Raw genomic sequence first — 22,941 nt, 5'->3', positions numbered from 1 at the left:
ACAAAGGAAGAAATTTATTTAATTTTTTTAATATATTTTTTGGGGGGATATTTATTATAGCAAAAAGTAAAACATATTGCTGTTTTTTCAAAATTGTCGCTTTTTTTTTTGTTTATATTGCAACAAATAAAAACCGCAGAGGTGATCAAATACCACCAAAAGAAAGCTCTATTTGTGGGGGGAAAAAAAAGTACGTCAATTTTGTTTGGGTACAGCATCGCACGACTGCGAAGTTGTCAGTGCTGGATCGCAAAAAATGGCCTGGTCATTAAGGGGGTAAATCCTTCTGGGGCTGAAGTGGTTTCCCCCAATAAGATAGCGTTTTGAAAGACCGCTGCGCAAATACAGTGTGACGTAAAATATTGCAACAACCACCATTTTATTCTCTAGGGTCTACGCTGAAATAAAAAAAATATATATAATGTTTGGGGATTCTAAGTAATTTTCTAGCAAAAAAAAAAGTTGCCACAACCACTTGCTGACCGCCCGCCCGCTCGCCCGCAGTACAATACGTCTCTGCCTACTTCTGGGTTTAGGATGCGTTCCCGCTCCACCTGTCTCCTACAGTGATTGTACACAGCAAATGATTCACGGCCGGAGCATGCTCATCAGCTGTGTACATTCACAGCCCACAGCTCTGTGTTGACATTCAACAAAGCGTTTTTTTACAGAGGGAATGATCTTGGTGTTTTGGATGAGACACTGAGAGCTCTGTAGTAAAAACGGCACACTTTACACATAATGTACATTGTTAGGCACACGTTTTAACCCTTTGATTGCCCCTAGCTGTTAACCCCTTCCCAGCCAGTGTCATTAGTCCAGTGACAGTGTATAGTATTATCACTCTATTGGTGTCAGTGGCAGTCGGTATCAGATTGACCACTGCAGTATCGCAGTCCCACTAGAAGTTGCTGATCGCCGCCATTAGTAGTATAAAAAAATAATTAAAAATTCCAGTTAATATATCATAGTTTGTTCACGCAAACCAATCAATAAACAGTTATTGGCAATTTTTCTTATCAAAAACATGTAGCAGAATACATTTTGGCCTGAATTTATGATTTTTTTTATTTTCAGATTTTTTTTTTTCTTATTACTATTGTTATTTATTATTATTAGATCGTTACGTTCCATTTGTTTAGATGCGGCATTCGTTATTTCAGATAATTCGTAACTTTGGATAAATACGTACTCGTTCCGTTCACTAACAGCCAAATTTGAAAGGAAATTCCGATACCTATAATTTAATATTTATTATTTAGTTATTCTTTCAGATTTTTGGGTTTTCAAATTTTCAGATTTTCATTCTTTTGAATTTTTTCAGATTTTCATTCTTTTGAATTTTTTCAGATTTTCATTCTTTTAAAATTTTAGATTTTCATTCTTTAGAATTTTTTCAGATTTTCATTCTTATGAATCTTCAAATTTCCAAATGTTTTAATTTTTCAAATTTCCAAATGTTTTAATTTTCAAACTTTCGAATGTCCGAAAGTTAACGGGTAACATCACTTTGCATTTTGCGAGTATCCCGTCTGCAAGTGGTTAAGTAGTGACAAGGATTTTGGAAAATCGGCAGGTCCAAAGCTGTATTGTGCAAACGGCTGTGTTTTAATAAATGGGGTTCCAAAACCCTTCCATCACAAAGTTCTTTCTTCTTATAGATGCAGTTCGGGAGATCCAGAAGTATGGCGTTGGGGATCAGGTGGACCTCAAGCATAACCCAGTGGCCGTGGAGCATATCCACATGAAGCTGTTCAGAGCTCAGCGTAACCTGTACATCGCCGGATTCTCCCTCCTGCTGGCTTTGTGAGTATTGACGTACGCCATCTGATTCTTATTAGATGCAGTGCTATTGTGTGACCACATGGGGGCAGTAAAAGCTCGTATGATTCTTTGTCTATCAGAAGTCGGATATGTTTCACACTGTTGGATCCCCTTTTCAGGTATTCCTTTCAGGTCTTGTCTACTTTTCCTTCTCCCCTCAATCTTTCTGAAACCCCCCAAACATGTCTTTTATTCAGCGTACACAGTTAAAGGAGTTGTAAAAAGGGGTGTTTTTTTTCACCTAGATGTATCCTATGCATTAAGATGAAAAAACTTCTGACAGTGACCGGCTCCCCCGTTTTACTCACCTAACCCCCTTCAATCCCCCGGCGGAGACGCGCTCTTCCTCTCTCTGCCCAGGGGTTCTCTGCTGTTGATTGGATAGATTGATGGCAGCTCAGCCTTTGGCTCCTGCTGCTGTCACTCAAATCCAATGACGCGGGGGGCGGGGCCGAGTCCTACATTCTGCGTCTATGGATGTAAATGCTGGACTCGGGAGCATGCCTGCAAGGTACCCCCCTCCCCCTGTTTTACTCACTTAACCCCCTTCGATCCCTCGGCGGAGACGCGCTCTTCCTCTCTCTGCCCAGGGGTTCTCGGCTGTTGATTGGTTAGATTGATAGCAGCGCAGCCTTTGGCTCCCACTGCTGTCAATCAAATCCAATGACGCGGGGGGCAGGGCCGAGTCCTACATTCTGCGTCAATGGACGTAAATGCTGGACTCGGGAGCGTGCCCACAAGGTACCCCCTCCATGGGAAAGCGCTCCTCCTCAGGGGTTATACGATGCGGAGAGGAGCTGATAGCGCCGCCGGGGGACCCCAGAAGAGGATGACTGTGCAAAACAAACTGCACAGTGGAGGTAAGTATGTTTGTAATTAAAAAAAAAAAAAAGAAGCTTTACAATCACTTTTAAGTATTGATATAAACATATAAGCATTATAAGCATACAATTCCTTGGAAAAAGTGCTAAGTGCTCCACAAACTTGTATTATAATGTCAATATAATAATAATTTATTCACAGCACCAGTAAACCTAAAATGTAAAATATCATGCAAAATCAGAGCTTGACCAATGGTACAGCAATGTTGCATATGAAATATAAAAAGTACTTTTTGTGCACTCCATTAAAGTGATTGTATAAGTAAAAATTAAAAAAAAAAAGTGTAATGATTTTGCACAGAGCAGCCCTGATCCTCCTCTTCTGAGGTCCCCTGGCTCCTCCCCCTGCCAAGTGCCCCCTTATCAAACCGCTACTCGTACTCGTGGGTGCTCGATTCAGAAGCCCTGCTCTGCGTTTTCATAAAGAGACAGAGCACAGCTCAGCCGACCCCCTGCTACTTCCGCCACTGTCTCTGAGCCAATGAGGAGGGATGGAGCCAGGAGAGCCGCTGCTGTTGTGCACAGCGCTGGATTGAGATGAGTATTGGGGGTGGGGGGGGGGGGTGCTGGGAGGGCTGAACACTATGTAACATAAAATACATGAAGGAAAAAAAAAACTTCAGCCTTAGAACCACTTTAAAAAACAAAAATAATAAAAGCTGCAGGTATAGTTTTTTGTTTTTTTATTTTTAAAAATGCCGCATATTAAAGTGGTTGTAAACCCAGATTAAAAAAAAAAAACCTGCAAGACAAGGGCATAGTATGCAATGCATACTAGCTTATTATGAAATACCTTAGCACGATGCTGTTGCAGCGTTCCCGGAGTTACTTCCAGGTTTGCGAGCTCCGGCGCTGTGATTGGCCGGAGCCGCGATGATGTCACTGCCGGTAATGGCACAGCAGCTGAGGAAACACCACGAGCGAGCCGTTTCTTCAGTGCTGATGGCGTCAGCACGTGCGGATACAGTGAATATCTCCTAAACTGCAGGTTTAGGAGAAATTCACAGTACCTACAGTTAAGGTCCACCCTGAAAAAAAAAATGCACCAAAAAATACCTGAAAAAAAATAAAATAATTTTTTTACATACGTGAAACGGCTGTTGCTAGGCAGTCTTCCTAATCTGCCTCTTCCTACACCGCGGTGATCTTCAGTCTTCTGCTTCCCGCTTTGTCTTCTGGGGAATGGGGCGCGGTGTGTTATGGGAACTGTGTGTGTGCCCCACAGCACATCGCGTCCCATTCACAAAGCGCTCGCGCATGCACAGTAGGAAACTGGCAGTGAAGCCGCAAGGCTCCACTGCCTGTTTCCCTTAGTTAGGATGGCGGTGCCGGGACCCGAGAGCCGAGGGACGGGTCGGCCTCAGGCGGCCGACATCGCGGGCACCCAGGACAGGTAAGTACTTATTTAAAGTCAGCAGCTACAATGTTTGTAGCTGCTGACTTTTACATTTTTATTTTTTTAATGACGGAATCCCGCTTTAAGCCTTATAGGTAAAATAGGTTATACAGGCCTTTGGCGTCATTCACACAGGTCGTACATGACCTGTACACAGGCGTGTTTACCTGCATAGGGATGCACAGGTGTTCCTTGCATCCCCTTCATGGCAGTCCCATTGATGCAGTTTGGGACACAGTGGCTTCAGAATGTGTTTGGGGCCTTGCACCCCGCAGGTATGGTACATTGGGAGCAGTATCTGTGTCTGTGCAGCCGCTGTGTCCCAAATGATAGCAGTGGGACTGCCTGCTCGGGGATACATGGAATACCTGTGCTGGTGAACATGGTAGAGTTATGTACGCTCCGGGTGAATGAGGCCTAACTCAACACAAGAGCACAGCCAGGCAGATGACACTATTTTCTCTTTTACAGTTGTAGACTGTAGAAAAAATACAGGGGGTGTCCTTTTAATACCCCCATCTTGTTGACTAGAAAGTGAATGTGCAACAGACAGATGAGGTCATCTCTGCATGTTTCTAGTCGGCATATTTGCATGAAGCATACCTGGTTGGCTACTAGTGCTATCCCTCCCTCTCTGTCTAAGGCTGGGTTCACACCTATGCAAATTGGATGTGGGTTTCTCCGCATCCAATTCGAATAGCAGGAGAATGTGACTGGCTCTCTATGGAGCCGTTTCAGATATCTCTGTTGCGGCTACGGAGTGCACTGTGCATCTTTGGCTCCGTTTCAGGGCTGAATTCAGGCAAAGATTCGTCCTGAAACGGAGAACAGGGATGCACAGATGAGATCCGCAGCCGGTTCCAGTGTGAACTGAGCCTTAGGCAGGCCCTATATGGAGCAAATTTCTTTCCTACAACCACAGGTGTTAACGGGGGATTCCCTCCCACCGAGGCTTTGAGGTTTTACAGCAGGGGATGCGATTGAGATCGAGAGGGAGGTCATTCTGGAGATCCTTATTGTTCTGGACTGGCCCAGACAGATGTTGCATGCTGACCCGGTAGGACTCCCAGTGGATGCTCTGTGGGCTCTACCAGATTTTATGGATCTTTTTGCCTCAAGGACTGATTTACCATCCTGCTTCAGGGTTGCTGTTTACCATCATGGTTCATGGACGACATAGCTGTGGAAGCCCAGGTTTTGGGATGGGCATCTTTGAAACCTTACTCCTTGTCATTGCCTGTGTCCATCACCTCTGCGGGGCGAGTGTCAGAATTGGCAGCCTTCTCCTGCGGCTCTGTTTCGCCCTTTTTTCCTAGGCGGCTCTGTTTCGCCCTTTTTTCCTAGGCGGCTCTGTTTCGCCCTTTTTTCCTAGGCGGCTCTGTTTCGCCCTTTTTTCCTAGGCGGCTCTGTTTCGCCCTTTTTTCCTAGGCGGCTCTGTTTCGCCCTTTTTTCCTAGGCGGCTCTGTTTCGCCCTTTTTTCCTAGGCGGCTCTGTTTCGCCCTTTTTTCCTAGGCGGCTCTGTTTCGCCCTTTTTTCCTAGGCGGCTCTGTTTCGCCCTTTTTTCCTAGGCGGCTCTGTTTCGCCCTTTTTTCCTAGGCGGCTCTGTTTCGCCCTTTTTTCCTAGGCGGCTCTGTTTCGCCCTTTTTTCCTAGGCGGCTCTGTTTCGCCCTTTTTTCCTAGGCGGCTCCAACAGATCATTATCTCAAGAATTGGGTTCCTGTCAAAGCACTCTCTACTAAATCTTTGAATGCTTCTTGGGCTTTCGGCATCAAGCAACCGTTTCTCTGATTTGTAAGGCTACCACCTAATCTTCTGTTCACACGTTCTCCTCAGTTCTACAATGCGGATGTTGTTGCTTCATCTGAAGTCAGTCCATGGCATAAGCTTCTTTTAGACGGCACTTTGAGCCACCTCCCAGTTTGATGTTTTTCTTGGGCTTTTTAGCATTTGGTTTGTTGAGTTTCACACCCCTCAGTGGACTCCTTTTGGATTGTCCCGAAGATGAAAGACTTCTGGTGTCCCTCAGTGGACGAGGAAGAAAAAAAACATTTTTGCACTCGAAATAAAACCATTTTCTTGAAGTCCATTGATGGACACGGGTCCTACTCCTCTGTGTTTACGATCATGCTCTGTGATCTGCTTTGATACAAATCTAAAGCATGCTTGTAGTGCAAGGTGTTATCTTGGGCTAGCCTACAGTTTTTTGTTTCAGTGTCCAATCCTTCTAGGTGGCAGTATATCCAAAAAGTGGGCGACTTCCTGTGTCCCTCAGTATACTCAAAAGTATTTTATGGTGAGTACAAAATTACATTTTTCCCCCCATATACAGGTACCTTACCTTTTTGCACATACTTTCAGCTGGTGATTTTTACAGAGGGAGGGGGTCTAAACTTTTAGGGCTTACTTACAATTGCTTCAACTAACAAATATCAAAGCGCCTACCTCTTCTTCAACATTTTTTTTATGCTTCTGTGATGCTTTAATGAAGCTTGGCAAATGCCCTGTGTGTGTTGATTTTCTTTTTTTTTTTTTTTTTTTTTTTTATAGGGGCCTATTAGAACCCCAGCTCAGTAATACCCCCACTCTGCAGATCCCCAGCTTATTAGAACTCTTTTTAGTAAATTTCCCACTCTGTAGTACCCCCCAGCTCTGCTGATCGCTCCCACTCGGTGGTACCCCCCAGCTCTGCTGATCGCTCCCACTCGGTGGTACCCCCCAGCTCTGCTGATCGCTCCCACTCGGTGGTACCCCCCAGCTCTGCTGATCGCTCCCACTCGGTGGTACCCCCCAGCTCTGCTGATCGCTCCCACTCGGAGGTACCCCCCAGCTCTGCTGATCGCTCCCACTCGGTGGTACCCCCCAGCTCTGCTGATCGCTCCCACTCGGTGGTACCCCCCAGCTCTGCTGATCGCTCCCACTCGGTGGTACCCCCCAGCTCTGCTGATCGCTCCCACTCGGAGGTACCCCCCAGCTCTGCTGATCGCTCCCACTCGGTGGTACCCCCCAGCTCTGCTGATCGCTCCCACTCGGTGGTACCCCCCAGCTCTGCTGATCGCTCCCACTCGGTGGTACCCCCCAGCTCTGCTGATCGCTCCCACTCGGTGGTACCCCCCAGCTCTGCTGATCGCTCCCACTCGGTGGTACCCCCCAGCTCTGCTGATCGCTCCCACTCGGTGGTACCCCCCAGCTCTGCTGATCGCTCCCACTCGGTGGTACCCCCCAGCTCTGCTGATCGCTCTACTTTGTAGTATTCAGCATGGCCAGCAAAGTTGTCAGTGGAGGTTTCCTTTAAAGCAGTCCCGTTTTTGTTTACACCCAGTGACGTGCTTTCGCAGCCTCGTTGAAACAGATTCCTATTCATCCAAGTTGTGTGAAAACCAACGACTCCCCCAGGATTGGGATTTTAGGCGCCTATTACCCAGCTGTTCCAGTCAGTTGTGTTTACTGGCTCCGTGTTCTCTACTCCATGGCTAACGTTCTTGGAAACAAGAGGCTTGGCTGTCCAGGAACTTTCTGCTCCGAGAACATACTGTAAAATATTTTTCTGTCAAAACTCAGCCTGTCAGTTCAGTAAATAAACAGGCTGGCACAGCCAAGCTGATGTCATGATCAGGCTGTTCATTCCTGCACTCCAAATGTCTGGTTCAAATAAATAATCACTATTTGTACTGGGCTGTCCACCAGCCAGCATGAGCATCCACCCAATGAAATCTTATATGTCGCCATGCTTTTATTCTTGTACCTATGGGGTACACATTGAATCAATGTGTAGGAAAAGACTCAGAGGGAACTTTTTTTTTTTTCCCTAAAAGTTTCATCATATTTTGGAATATTCTTGCATAACTGCATTTTTCAGTGCAGGTCCCATAGCCATCCTGGCAGCCAGTACAATAAATAAATGGAAATCTGTACCTTTTTTTTAACTTGTTGGGCCCCCTTCCCGCCAATGCCAAAATCTTGTGTACATCCTGTCCTGCTACTCCCAGGAGCCATTAGAGGGGCCTGTAGACCTCAGTGAGGGGGGCACACTCCTCCCTTCAAATATGTCAAAGCGTAGGTTTTTATCTTTTGATTACAGGTGTGTGTATATATATATATATATATATATATATATATATATATATATATATATATATATATATATATATATATATATATATATATATATTATAATTTTACTGTGTATACATACACACACTATATTGTTGTATTGGGGCGCCCACCTTTACCTGCACGTGAACTTTAATGGCATCCCAGTCTTAGCCCGTAGGGTTCAATATTGAGTTGGCCCGCCCTTTGCAGCTATAACAGCTTCAACTCTTCTGGGAAGGCTGTCCACAAGGTTTAGGAGTGTGTCTATGGGAATGTTTGACCATTCTTCCAGAAGAGCATTTGTGAGGTCAGGTACTGATGTTGGACGAGAAGGCCTGGCTCGCAGTCTCTGCTCTAATTCATCCCAAAGGTGTTCTATTGGGTTGAGGTCAGGACTCTGTGCAGGCCAGTCAAGTTCCTCTACCCCAAACTTGCTCATCCATGTCTTTATGGACCTTACTTTGTGCACTGGTGACCAGTCATGTTGGAACAGGAAGGGGCCATCCCCAAACTGTTCCAACAAAGTTGGGAGCATGAAATTGTCCAAATTGTCTTGGTATGCTGACGCCTTAAGAGTTCCCTTCACTGGAACTAAGGGGCCAAACCCAACCCCTGAATAACAACCCCACACCATAATCCCCCCTCCACCAAACTTTACACTTGGCACAATGCAGTCAGGTAAATACCATTCTCTTGGCATTGCACTTGGTGATGTAAGGTTTGGATGTCATGGAAAACCATTTAATGAAGCTCTTTACGCACTGTTGTTGTGCCAATCTGAAGGCCACATGAAATTTGGAGGTCTGTAGCTATTGACTCTGCAGACAGTTGGCGACTTCTGCGCACTGTGAGCTTCAGCATGCGTTGACCTCACTCTGTCATTTTAGTGGTCTTACCACTTCATGGAGGAGTTGCTGTTGTTCCCAGCTGCTTCCACTTTGTTATAACACCACTAACAGTTGAATATGGAATATTTAGTAGCAAGGAAATTTCACGGCTAGACATTTCACAGGTAGTAACCTATCATAGTACCATGCTTGAATTTACTGAGCTCGAGAGTGACCCTTTCTTTCACAAATATTTGAAGCAGCAGTCTGCATGTCTAGGCGCTTAATTTTATACACCTGTGGCCATAGAGGTGACTGGAACACCTGAATCCAATTATTTGGAGGGGTGTCCCAATACTTTTGGCGTGTGTGTGTGTGTGTAAGTGGGACGATGACTCTGAATGGGGTTACAGTGTGATGGGGGGGGACTTCCGATGTGAAAGGCGATATTTCTGATATTAGGGGGACGACTTCTGATGTGGAATTGGAGACTGTGATTTAAGGAGGGTTATGATTTGACGTGAAAGGGGGGTATTGAAGGAGAGCTCTGATGTGTGGTGGGGGGAGACTTCTGATTTAAAAGGGGGGACTGTGATTGAAGGGGGGTTATGATGTGATGGGTCAGCTTCTGATGTGAAAAGGGGACTCCTGAAGGATTTTGAAGGGGAACACTGATTGTGTGTGTGGGGGGACTTCTGAAAGGGGGGGCTGTGATTGAAGGGGGAGGGGTTATGATATGGGGGTGCTTCTGATGTGAAAGGAAGGACTTTGGGGAGCTTCTGATGTGAAAGGGGGACTCTTGATGTGTAAGGGGGGCTACAATGTGGTTGAAGGAGGAACTCTGATATTGAAGGAGAGCTCTGATGATGTGGGGGGACTCTAATTTGAAAAGGGGTTATGATGTGATGGGGGGGGGGGGGGGGGCTTCTGTTGTGAAGGGGACTTCTGATTTAAGGAGAGGCTCTGATGTTTTGGGGGGACTCGGATTGAAGGAGGTTTACGATGTGAAAGGGGGGGACTTCTGATGTTAAAGAGGAACTCTGATTGATGGAGGACTTCTGATCTGAAAAGATGGGACTTTTTTTCTGATGTGAAAAGGGAGACTTCTGAATAAATTTTTATTTTTCTTGAAGCGTCTTCATTCATTTAAATTTTGAACTGTTCATTTGTCAATCTGATTTTTATTTTTTTTTTTTTTAGCCCTTGAATATTTGTAAAATATACAACGTGGTCGTTATACTGAAGACTCCTGGTCTAGTATCACCAAACTTTTAAACTTTTACTGAACCTACAGTGTTGGCACACTTCCAGCAGATGGCACTATTGCTATTCTTTGCTATGCTTGTCACATAATCCCATTCTTCTCTTCTAGTCCCTGTGGCTCTAGCGGTGAGATAAATCTTACATCTGATTATAAGACGCACAGCAGCCCTGATTTATGTCTAGGAGGTTGTTAAGGCATCAGTGTCTGAATCTCATTGCTCTGTAAATATGATTTGTAAAGCAAATCGAATCTACATTAGAAATCAAGACAATGTGCTAGTAATACTATCAACCATTGAAGCTCTTAAGGCCTCTTTGGCTGTATCTGTGCAGCCGATGTGTCCCGGTTGACATGAATGGGACTTCCTGCGCAGGGATGCATGGAACACCTGTGTGGGTATTACATGATTGGAGTAGGAGAGGAGGAGCAGTGATGTCACAATCTCATATGTTCAGTTAGATTATTACTATTATACAGGATTTATTTAGTGCCAACAGTTTGCACAGCGCTTTACAACATGAGGGTATATAGTACAGATACAATACAGGAGGGATCAGAGAGCCCTGCTCATTAGAGCTTACAATCTAGGAGATAATGCCTTGTATTCATTGAAACAATTACGAGGCATTCCACAGGTAGGTATATATTTGGACACAGGCACAATTTCATATTTTTGGCTCTGTACGCCACCAGAATAAAATTAAAATCCAAACAATCCAAATGAATTAGAAGTGCAGACTTTCAGCTTTAATTTATTAAATTTAATTTCATTTAATTCAGTACAAATTTTTGCGACCATTTTTTTTTTTTTTTTTTTTTTTTTACATGCCCCCCCCCCCCCCCATTTTTAGGGACAAAATGTAATTAGACAAATTAGTCATAAATGTTCATTTTTAATATTTTGTTGAGAATCCTTTACTGGCAATGACTGCCTGAAGTCTGGAACCCATGATATTACCCACGATTGGGTTTCATCCTTTCTGATTCTTTGCCAGGCTCTAACCGCAGCCGTCTTCAGTTGTTCTTTGTTTGTGGATCTTTCTGCCTTTAGTTTTGCCTTCAACAAGTGAAATGCATTCTCATTTGGGTTGAGATCATGTGATTGACTCGGCCATTGCAGAATATTCCACTTCTTTTCCTTCAAAAGCTCCTGGGTTGCTTTTGCAGTGTGTTTTGGATTGTTGCTAATCTGTACTGTGATGTATGTCTATAAAACACTGCAGAATTCATCCGGCTGCTTCTGTCATATCATCAATAAACACCAAGGACCCGGTGCCACTGGAAGCCATGCATGCCCATGCCATCACACTGCAAGCTCCACCATGTGACCACAGATGACGTTGTGTGCTTTGGATCATGAAATGTTCCAAGCCTTCTCTACACTTTTTTTTTTCCCGTCATTCTGGTACAGATTAATCTTAGTTTCATCTATCCAAAGAATGCTTTTCCAGAACTGGTCTGGCTTTTTTAGATGTTTTTTGGCAAAGTCTAATCTGGGTTTTTTATTGTTCAGGCTAATGAATGGTTTGCACCTTGTGGTGAACCCTCTGTATTTGCTCTTGTGAAGTCTTCTCTTGATTGTAGACTTTGACAATGATACACCCACCTCCCTGGAGAGTGTCCTTCACCTGCCTGGATGTTGTGAATGGGTTTTTCTTTACCATCAAGAGGATCCTGCGATCATCCACCACTGTTGTCTTCCGTGGGCGTCCAGGCCTTTTTATGTTGCTGAGATAACCAGTGCGTTCCTCTTTCCAAACTGTTGATTTGGCCACTCCTAATGTTGCTGCTATCTCTCTGATGGATTTTGTTTTCACCTTTCAAGCCTTACAAGGACCTGTTTCACTTGCATGGACAGCTCCTTTGAACTTATGATGTAGGTTCACAGCAATAGATTCCAAATGCAAATGCCACACTTAGAATCAACTCCAGACCTTTTACCTGCTTAATTGATTAAGAAATAACAAAGGAGTAGCCCACACCTGGTCATGAAACCGCTTTTGATTCACTAGTCCAATTACTTTTGGTCCCTTGAAAAAAGGGGGGGGGGGGGGGGTGGCTATTCTTAAGAGCTGTAATTCCTAAACCCTTCCTCTGATGTGGATGTACATACCCTCAAATTAAATCTGAGAGTGTGCACTTTCAGTCGATATAACTATAGCTTGAATATGTTATCTATATCTATATAGATATATATATATATATAAGTATTTCAACATGACATCCGACAAACGGGTATACATGATATGTAAACGTTTTCGGGCTATTCTGGATCACGCCCTTCTTCAGAAATTCATGTCAGGCATGATTTTCTGAAGAAGGGCGTGATCCAGAATAGCCCGAAAACATTTACATATCATGTATGCCCATTTGTCGGATGTCATGTTGATATCCTTTTGATGAATATTTTCTAAATAAATCGTTTGTGCAGCAATCCCATCTTCTATACTTTTTTCTATATCGAAGCCTGTGGGAAGTTTTGATTGGTAAGCACAACCAACTGTGACTGACGTGCACCTCACCCTCTGGATGGTTTCTATCGATATATCTATCTATCGAAATCTAGCGATTTATTTCGAAAATATTTATCAAAAGGATATCAACATGACATCCGACAAACGGGCATACATGATATGTAAATGTTTTTGGGCTATTCTGGATCACGCCTTTCTTAAGAAAATCATGCCTGACATGAATTTCTGAAGAAGGGCGTGATCCAGAATAGCCCAAAAACATTTACATATCATGTATGCCTGTTTGTCGGATGTCATGTTGAGATATATAATATTACTGTGTGAATGGCAGCAGTGCTGGGTGTGTCCCCCACCCCCGTGGTCATTTTGCAAATGGGAATGCTCTCACGCAGAACCCTCAAGATCGTAGCTATCACTGTAGTAGCACTGACTGCTGTGCTGATTGTCAGCTTCCCTGGCGGCCTATAAGAAATGAGATATGCAAACTTATCTTGACCCAAGCTGGACCATGCAATACATATCATTCCTGGAGTTCAGCTTTAAAAGACTGGCGTTACTTTGAAGAAAGACTTATTGCTTCTTCATAGTTTTATGTCCTGGTTCTGGAGGGTCTTTCCATAGTCATTTTAAAATCCAATAGCAGACCACAGCTTGTTCTTTCAGTGATCTTTTTAGAGCTTTGATAACTGAATGGATAGTCTTTCTGCAGTACCAGACTTCACCAGCGGGTGGAATGAAAAGTTGCAGCTCCTGGTGAAAAGAGGCAGCCGCACAGTTTATTACTAAAATCTCTAGCAGTGTTATCAGCCTTGCTCCGTTCCCTTATATGGGACTACAGAACCCTCTCCCCTCCCCTCATCAGGTGTTGTTTTTTGTTGATTATTTATTACAGATTTATTTATATAGCGCCGACAATTTGCACAGCACTGCTGTACATTCACATCAGTCCCTGTCCCCAAGGAGCTTACAATTTAAGGTCCCTGTTTCACGTACATATTTACATTTGTACGCACATTCTAGGACCAGTTTAACCTACCAGAATGTTTTTCTAGGGGTGTGGGAGGAAACTCACGCAGGTGCAGGAAGAATTTGTAAACTCCATGCAGATTGTGTCCTGACCAGGATTCTGATTGAGGAACCTAGTTCTGCAAAGCAGAAGGGCCAACCACTTGATGGATGTATTTTGCAGTGTGCGGTAAGAGATTATTAATCTCTTCTTGTGTTCCTTTCACAGCTTGCTAAGACGTCTTGTTACCCTGATCTCCAAGCAAGCCACCGTCATCGCGTCCAACGAGGCCTTCAAGAAACAGGCCGAGAGCGCAAGCGATGCTGCCAAGAAATACATGGATGAGAATGACAAGCTGAAGAAGGTATCTGCCACCAACATGTATGAAACAAATGCAGCCCATAGATGAGTCGGTTTTTATTTATTTTTATTTTTTTTACTCGATTCCCCCATACACACACTCGATGTGGTATTCCTCTCCACAAGCTATTGTATTCTACCATCGGGGAGACTTCACAGCCATCAGAATACCCTGATCAGTGTCGCAGGCTATAGCTGGGGGCACTGATTAAGTGGGGAAAATCTGTAGATGGACTTCTGTACAAAACCTCCCTGAGCATACATGGATCAAAATTCATCCGAACCCCTGCTGAACTGACCGAATGTTGATTCATGTATGACCGGCTTGGTTGTAAAAGCCGACGTTTTTTTTTTTTTTTTACCTTTTATCAATTCTATGCATCTAGGTAAAAAACCTCTCCCCCACAGCCCCCAATACTTGCCTTATCTTGATCCAGTGCTGTGCATGGAAGCCTAGGCTCCTGCGGGGTCACTCTCTCTTTCTCTTTCTCTTTCTCTTTCTCTTCCTCTCTCTTTCTCCTTCTCTCTCTCTCACTCTCACTCTCACTCTCACTCTCACTCTCACTCTCACTCTCACTCTCACTCTCTCACTCTCACTCTCACTCTCACTCTCTCACACTCACTCACTCACTCACTCACTCTCGCTCTTTCTCTTTCCCTCTCGCTCTTTCTCTTTCCCTCTCGCTCTTTCTCTTTCCCCCTCTCGCTCTTTCTCTTTCCCCCTCTCGCTCTTTCTCTTTTCTCTTTCCCTCTCGCTCTTTCTCTTTTCTCTTTCCCTCTCGCTCTTTCTCTTTCTCTTTCCCTCTCGCTCTTTCTCTTTCCCTCTCGCTCTTTCTCTTTCCCCCTCTCGCTCTTTCTCTTTCCCCCTCTCGCTCTTTCTCTTTCCCCCTCTCGCTCTTTCTCTTTCCCCCTCTCGCTCTTTCTCTTTCTCTTTCCCTCTCGCTCTTTCTCTTTCTCTTTCCCTCTCGCTCTTTCTCTTTCTCTTTCCCTCTCGCTCTTTCTCTTTCTCTTTCCCTCTCGCTCTTTCTCTTTCTCTTTCCCTCTCGCTCTTTCTCTTTCTCTTTCCCCCTCGCTCTTTCTCTTTCCCTCTCTCGCTCTTTCTCTTTCCCTCTCTCGCTCTTTCTCTTTCCCTCTCTCGCTCTTTCTCTTTCCCTCTCTCGCTCTTTCTCTTTCCCTCTCTCGCTCTTTCTCTTTCCCTCTCTCGCTCTTTCTCTTTCCCTCTCTCGCTCTTTCTCTTTCCCTCTCTCGCGCTCTTTCTCTTTCCCTCTCTCGCTCTCTTTCTCTTTCCCTCTCTCGCTCTCTTTCTCTCTTTTTCTCTCGCTCTCTTTCTCTCTTTTTCTCTCGCTCTCTTTCTCTCTTTTTCTCTCGCTCTCTTTCTCTCTTTTTCTCTCGCTCTCTTTCTCTCTTTTTCTCTCGCTCTCTTTCTCTCTTTTTCTCTCGCTCTCTTTCTCTCTTTTTCTCTCGCTCTCTTTCTCTCTTGCGCGCTCTCTCAATTGCTCCCACTGCTGTCAATTACAGCCAATTAGCAGGGGGCATGGCTAAGCATGTTATAGACACACAAAGTAGGGCTCGGGAGCGTCACAGGCTATAGCTGGGGGCACTGATTAAGTGAGGAAAATCTGTAGATGGACTTCTGTAAAAAACCTCCCTGAGCATACATGGATCAAAATTCACCCGAATCCCTGCTGAACTGACCGAATTTTGATTCATGTATGGCCAGCTCGGTTGTAAAAGCTGACGTTTTTTTTTTACCTTTTATCAATTCTATGCATGTAGGTAAACCCCCCCCCCCCCCCCAGCCCCCAATACTTGCCTGATCTTGATCCAGTGCTGTGCATGGAAGCCTAGGCTCCAGCGGGACCGCTCTCTCTCGCGCTCTCTCTCAAGCTCTTAGCAGGGGGGCATGGCTAAGCGTGTTATAGACACACAGAGTGTGGGGGGGGGGGGAGATCCGAGAAGGAGGATGGGGGCTGCTCTGTGTGAAGCCATTACACAGAGCGGGTAAATATAACATGTTTGTTATAACCCTTGTGGTTATTCACCTGCTATGCATTGAGCTGAAAAACCTCTTGTAATTCACCAGCTCCCCCTTTTACTTACCTGAGCCCGATCGTTCTTGCGCCAGGGACCAGCACCCCAGGCTCCAGCCGGTGTCTTGGGTCCTGATTGGATAGATTGATAGCAGCGCAGCCATTGGCTCCCGCTGCTGTCAATCAAATCCAATGATTCGGGAGATGCTGGGCCGAGTCCTGCTATCAAAAGACGCAGCAGCAGGACACGGAAGCGCGCCCGCATAGGTGCCCCGAGGGAGAGCGCCTCTCCGATGGGGCACTTGAGAAGAGGAGGAGACAGGAGCGCTGCTGAGGGACCCCAGAAGAGGAGGATCGGGGGCCAATCTGTGCAAAATCAACTGCACAGAGGAGGCAAGTATGATAGGTTTGTTTTATTTTTTTTTAATAAAAAAGGAACCTTTAAGTTATCCTTTAATAAAAAGAACCCAAGCTTTTACTATCACTTTAACTCTGTAATAATTAGAAAGAATTGGATTGACTTTTAATTGTTGTCTCCATTGTGGAGATCCAGGAAAGCAATTTTCTTTAGTAAAATAGGGAGGGGTTAAAAGCTCTGTCAGGTTATTATTACTACATGTGTTCCTTCGGGTGGTCGCTGCAGTACCAGACTTCATCATAGATGGAGCTCCAAGTAAATTTTGCTTCTGTCCTAGAAGAGCCTTTTATATCAATTAGGGCTTCTAGCGATATGGTTATAAGTAGTACTGTAAATCCTTTTGAAAAACTAAAATTGTCACCTTTTTATGACCTATAATCTTGTACTTCTGCTGAAAAGTTATATTTGCATAACTCCTCCCAAAGAGACAGCCCACTGCTTGCATCAACCAAAGCTGATTGGTTACTATGCACAGCTGCACCAGATTCTGTGTGCTCCAGTTTTTTTTTTTTTTTTTTTCGTAAATCTCCCCCATTGTGTTACACTTCAAAAGACTGGAAAAAACATCCTCTGTATTGCAAATTGCTGAAGTAAAATTGCATTGGATTCAACTAGTGCAGGGATATGCTATTAGCGGACCTCCAGAACTACAAGTCCCATGAGGCATAGCCAGACTCTGACAGCCACAAGCATGACACCCAGAGGCAGAGGCATGATGGGACTTGTAGTTTGGCAACAGCTGGAGGTCCACTAATTGCATATCCCTGCGACTAGTGTGTCTTATTGAAGATTTAAGCTGCCTGTGGATGGTGTCAAGTCAGCAGGTGACCATACTGCTCAGACAGACTGGGTGTGTACCATACCTTTTATATCAGTCCTTGTCCTCAAGGGGCTTACAAGCTAAGGTCTCTATCCCGTGTACATACTAGGGCCAATTTTAAACAAGAGCCAATTAACCACTTCAGCTCCGGAAGGTTTACCCCCACCCCTTCATGACCCAGGCCTTTTTTGCGAGATGGCACTGCGTTATTTTAACTGATAATTGCGCGGTCATGCAACACTGTACCCAAATAAGATTTGCGTGCTTTTTTTCCCACAAATCGAGCTTTCTTTTGGTGGTATTTGATAACCTCTGCGTTTTTTTTTTTTTTTCCTGCTATAAACAAAAAAAGACCGACCAATTTTGAAAAAAAAAAAAAAAAAAAAACCCCAATATTTCTCACTTTCTGCTATAAAACACATCAAATAAAAAATGTAAAAGAATCAAATTTCTTCATCAATTTAGGCCAATATTTATTCTGCTACATATTTTTGGTAAAAAAAAAAAAAAAAAAATCCCAATAGCCGTATATTGATTGGTTTGGGCAAAAGTTATAGCGTCTACAAAATATGGGATAGATTTATGGCATTTGTTTTTATAGCGGGACTGCGACATTGCGGTAGAAAAATCGGACACTAAAATGGGGTACATACTATAAGAAAATCAGGCAAACATTCGTCTGATTATTTATTTATTTATTTTTCTCTGTTTCACAGCAAATTGGAACTGATGAACGAAAATTCGTACAAAACTTTTCACGAAAATTCTCGTACGGCAAAGGCTTTTTTTTGTTGTTGTTTGTTTCTGATCATGCACAGTCTTTTTTTTTTTTCCTGATTTTTCAGGAAAATGAAAATCGTTTGTTCCGTTCCCGTACGAGCAACATTTTGGAGTTGGCCCCTTTTTGAGAATTTTCGTACGTAAATTCAGAATTGGCTGTGGAAAGTTGTGTACACACTATACGAAAATCGTATGAACGTTCTTTGGACGAAAATATTCGCCCGATTTTCTTAGTGTTTTCTTGTAATTCTTGTCTTCTTGTGTTTTCTTCTAGCCCTAAGTGACACTTTTTGAGGAACAGTGATTAGTGATAAAAATACACACTGTCACTGTACTAATGACTCTGGCTGGGGAAGGGGGGGTCATTGGGAATGGGTAAGGGGGGGGGAGCCTAGGTACCATACAGTGACCTGACACACCCCCTGCGCATATAGCAGTGTAATGCACTTCTATAAGCAAACATAATGTGTAAAAAAAAAAAAAAAAAAAAATACTGAACACTTCCCCAGAGTAGTACAATGTTACTATGGTAACATTATATTGCTCTGGTCAAAAAAGAAAAAAATATATAATTTTTTTTTTTTTTACTGCCACCAGTCAGTGTCCCTGATCACCGCCACACCAGTTATGTTATGATGCTGGTGGCAGCATGTAAAAAAAATAGATTAATAAAAAAAAAAATAAATAAATAAGTGTTTTTTTTTTTTATTTCTTAATTTTCCAAAAACGTATGATAAAAAAAATTACAACTTCAAAAAACTCACCATGCCTCTTACTAAATACCTTAGAATGTCTACTTTCTAAAAAAAAGGGGTCATTTGGGGTCTATTTGTACTGTTCTGACATTTTTGGGCCTCAAGAAATGAGATCGGCCGCCGGTACATCAGGATTGATCGATTTTATAGATATATCTATCATAGTTTGTGGATTCTATAACTTTCCTACAGACTAAATAATATCCACTGATTTGTGTTATTTTCACCAAGGAAATGTAGCAAGAATACATTTTGACCTAAATTTATGACGAAAAAGATTTATTTGCAAAATTTTATAACCGAAATCAAGAAAAATGTGGGTTGTTTTTTTACATCCAGTATCATCACATAACTGGTGTGGCGGTGATCAGGGACACTGACTGGTGACAGTATAAAGTATATATGTGTGTGTGTGTTTATATATATATATATATATATATATATATATATATATATATATATATATATATATATATATATATATATATGTATGTGTGTGTATATATATTTTATTTTTTGACGAGTGCAATATACTGTTACCTGTGTACTACTCTGGGGAAGTGATCAGTATTTTTTTTTTTTTTTTTTTTACATACTCCCAGCATCATCACATAACTGGTGTGGCGGTGATCAGGGACACTAACTGGTGACAGTATAAAATTAAAAAAAAAAAAATTATATATATATTTTTTTTCTTTTTTGACCAGAGCAATATACTGTTACCATAGTAACAGTGTACTACTCGGGAAGTGATCAGTTTTTTTTTTTTTTTGTTTTTTTTGTTTTTTTTTTTTAATTTTGGTATTTTTTTAAAATTTGTTTAGCAAAAAATAAATAAATAAATGCCACCGAAAGAAATCTATATTTGTGTGAAAAAAAAAGATAAAAATTTCTTGTGTACAGTGTTGCATGACTGCATTTTTTTTTTTTTTTTTTTAATCGTTTAGCAAAAAAATAAATACCCCCAAAAGAAATCTCTATTTGTGTGAAATAAAATGATAAAAAATGTCATATGTGTACAGTGTTGCATGACTGCTTGTTTGTCATTTCAAAGTGTGAGAGAGCACTGAAAGCTGAACATTGGCCCGGGCAGAAAGGGGGTAAAAGTGCCCGGGTATTAAAGTGGTTAATGGGGAAAAGTGCTTGTAGTAAACAGATGTACAATATCCAGATTAAACTGATCAATGCCTTTTTTTTTTTTTCTTTTTTTTTTTCTTTCTTTCCACGCTCAGCAACTAAAGGCCGCAGGGCTCGAGGTCTGCGACTTGTCGGAGAGCAACGCTGAGGAGGAAAACAAGCTGCTTAAAGAAGAAGTCAAGAAGCTCAAAGATGAACTCCAATCCACCAAGAAATGTAAGTGACACCCAAATAGAAAACTGCGGTGGTTGTCATTCACCAGGCTGAAGTCCAATCGATGTGTAACCAATAATAACTGCCCTTGTCCCGTCCTAGGGAGGATAATAAATGTCGTTCCTGGTGACGGGGGAAGCTGCTGATTGCAGCAATCCTGAGATCATGGCCCTGCCAGGGAAGGTCACTTTGTTCTGGGTGGTTGTAAATGTCACACACTAAAGACAGAAGGTTTTGTGTTGTGGGAGAGTTTGGTTTCCATAGGATAACCTTTTATGGACTGGTGGCCGTCAGTTGTGCTTTTTTTATTTTTCTTTTTTTTTTTTTTTTTTTTTTTAAACTTTTTTGCAAATTTTAAGGCCTCATGAACACTTTTTTTTTTTTTTTTTTTTACGTTTTCACAGCAGCTGTTTTTGGCTGTAGACTTTTTTTTTTTCTACAGTCATTAAACTCTCCATCACGTTGTCCTATGTGTCCATGCACACGTAGGCTGTTAGCAGTTTTGAACAGTAAAAAAAAAAACAAAACTAGTGGGTTCTGAGAGACGTTTTTCAGCTGTAAAAACGCTCTAACGCTGATAAACGTCGATAAACGCACAAAAACGTTGTTTACCAGCGTTTTTTAACATTCTTGATCCATTGGAGAGGATTGGAGTGAAAAAAGGGGGAATTTTTTTTTTTTTTAATTTATTTCAGGAAACAGGTTCACAAGGACCAGGACAACAAGATTAGCAACGTAACAATGCAACATAAACATTTACATTAAAAAAAGGGGGAATTTTAGGGACTTTCAGGAAGCTTCACACAAAGTCCCACATCCTCTGTATATGTATATATATATACTTTGGTCCATTGAAAAAAATAAATAAATAAAAAAAAAAACAAAACAAAAAAAAAAAAAAAAAAAACGCTAACGAGGAAAAACGCTAAACACTATTGCAAAAATGCTGCAAAAAGTTGAAAAACTCACTGCAAAGCTACTAACGTCTTTATAAGGTTATTTTAACGTCCAGTGTGCATGAGGCCTAAAACCAGAAAAACTTTAACCGCTTCAGCCCCGGAAGATTTGGCTGCTTAATGACCAGGCCATTTTTTTTTGCGATTCGGCACTGCGTCGCTTTAACTGACAATTGCGTGGTTGTGCGACCTTGCTCCCAAACAAAGTTGATGTCTTTTTTTTTTCCCCACAAACAGAGCTTTCTTTTGGTAGTATTTGATCACCTCTGCGTATTTTATTGTTTGCGCTATAAACAAAAAAAGGCTGAAAATTAAAAAAAAACAATATTTTTTACTTTCTGCTATAAAAAAAAATATCCGTTCTGTATTTTTCTACATATTTCTATATAAGTTTGGTAAAAAAAAAATTGCAATAAGCGTATATTGATTGGTTTGCAGAAAAGTTATAGCGTCTACAAAATAGGGGATAGATTTATGGCATTTTTATTATTATTTTATTTATTTTTTTTACTAGTAATGGCGGCGATCTGCGATTTTTATCGGGATTGCGGCAGACAGATCGGACAGTTGACCGTTTTTTGGGACCAGTGACAATTATACAGTGATCAGAGCTAAAAATAGCCACTGATTACTGTATAAATGTCACTGGCAGGGAAGGGGTTAACACTAGGGGGCGATCAAGGGGTTATGTGTTCCCTAGGGAGGGGTTTATAACGGGGGGGGGGGTACTGACTGGGAGTACAGAGAGATCGCTGTTCCTAATTGCTAAGATCAGATGAGTCCCCCTATCAGAACAGGGATCTGTTTTACAATGATAGATCCCCATTCTGGCTCTGTGGAGCGATTGCGGGTGGCCAGCGGACGTCGCGGTTGAGGACACGAGCAAATTAAACCGTTTTTGGAAACCGGTTAATCAATGGGTTTAGCCTCGCTTTATGATTTACTCTGGGTTCACATATGTGCGATGCGGTAACCAGTGCGATTTACAGCACCGGTTCCCACATCGCATCTCTCCCGCAGGCAGTTCACAGTGCCCTCTGCCAACCGCTGCGGGTGTCAGTACAATGTTAATGACACCCCCAATTGGTTCACAGATCGTAGTTGTAAAGGAAATTTGTAAGTTCTGTATATAATTGTATTGTATTTTGTATGTATTGCACACGGCCCTCACTGTGCACACAGCACTAATAACGTTTTCAGTACATGTTTACATTTTTTTGAGTCCTGATTAGAGTTAGCCTGCCTATGTTACGCCCCTTGTTACCATAAACATACAATTGTAATAGTAATGTGATACCTACGTAATCATCTGTAATAAAAACCTTCAACTGCGTCATAATAAAGTAGAACAGTTATTTGAAAAGATGGGGAGTGTATCTTTTGTGTCTGTTCCCTACTACAGTAGTTATTACTAATTTGGAACGTGGAGTGGGCATCCCGGCTGTCACAGAGATAGATAGTAGAGATGCCAGCGCTGCCCAGGGATGACACAGGGATTGCACAGTGCAGGTGAGGGCACCGCTGCATCCTGGGACAGGTGAGTGTTTATTAAATATCAGCAGCTACGATTTTTGTAGCTGCTGATTTTTAATAAACAAAAAAATGAGTGGAAAACGATGTTCAAACCACACATTTGAGGTATCGCCGCGATCGGTAGAGCGAGAGCAATAATTCTAGCCCTAGACCTCCTCTGTAACTCAAAACATGC

The 22,941-nt window shown here is 42.6% G+C and overlaps 1 protein-coding gene across 1 annotated transcript in view; it reads left to right on the top strand.

Moving 5' to 3' along the window:
- BCAP31 (B cell receptor associated protein 31) overlaps window positions 1-22,941 on the top strand; it is an 88,870-nt gene that overhangs the window by 24,232 nt on the left and 41,697 nt on the right. Inside the window, exons 4-6 of the mRNA XM_073600170.1 lie at window positions 1,662-1,806; window positions 13,993-14,128; window positions 20,160-20,280. Of these exons, the coding sequence (XP_073456271.1) occupies window positions 1,662-1,806; window positions 13,993-14,128; window positions 20,160-20,280 (402 nt within the window). The remainder of the gene's footprint in view (window positions 1-1,661; window positions 1,807-13,992; window positions 14,129-20,159; window positions 20,281-22,941) is intronic.

The sequence above is a fragment of the Aquarana catesbeiana genome, linkage group LG09 (assembly GCF_042186555.1).
Source record: "Aquarana catesbeiana isolate 2022-GZ linkage group LG09, ASM4218655v1, whole genome shotgun sequence".
Classification (NCBI taxonomy): Eukaryota; Metazoa; Chordata; class Amphibia; order Anura; family Ranidae; genus Aquarana; species Aquarana catesbeiana.
The sequence above is the reverse complement of the archived record's forward strand: the minus strand, read 5'-3'. Positions and strand labels throughout refer to the sequence as shown.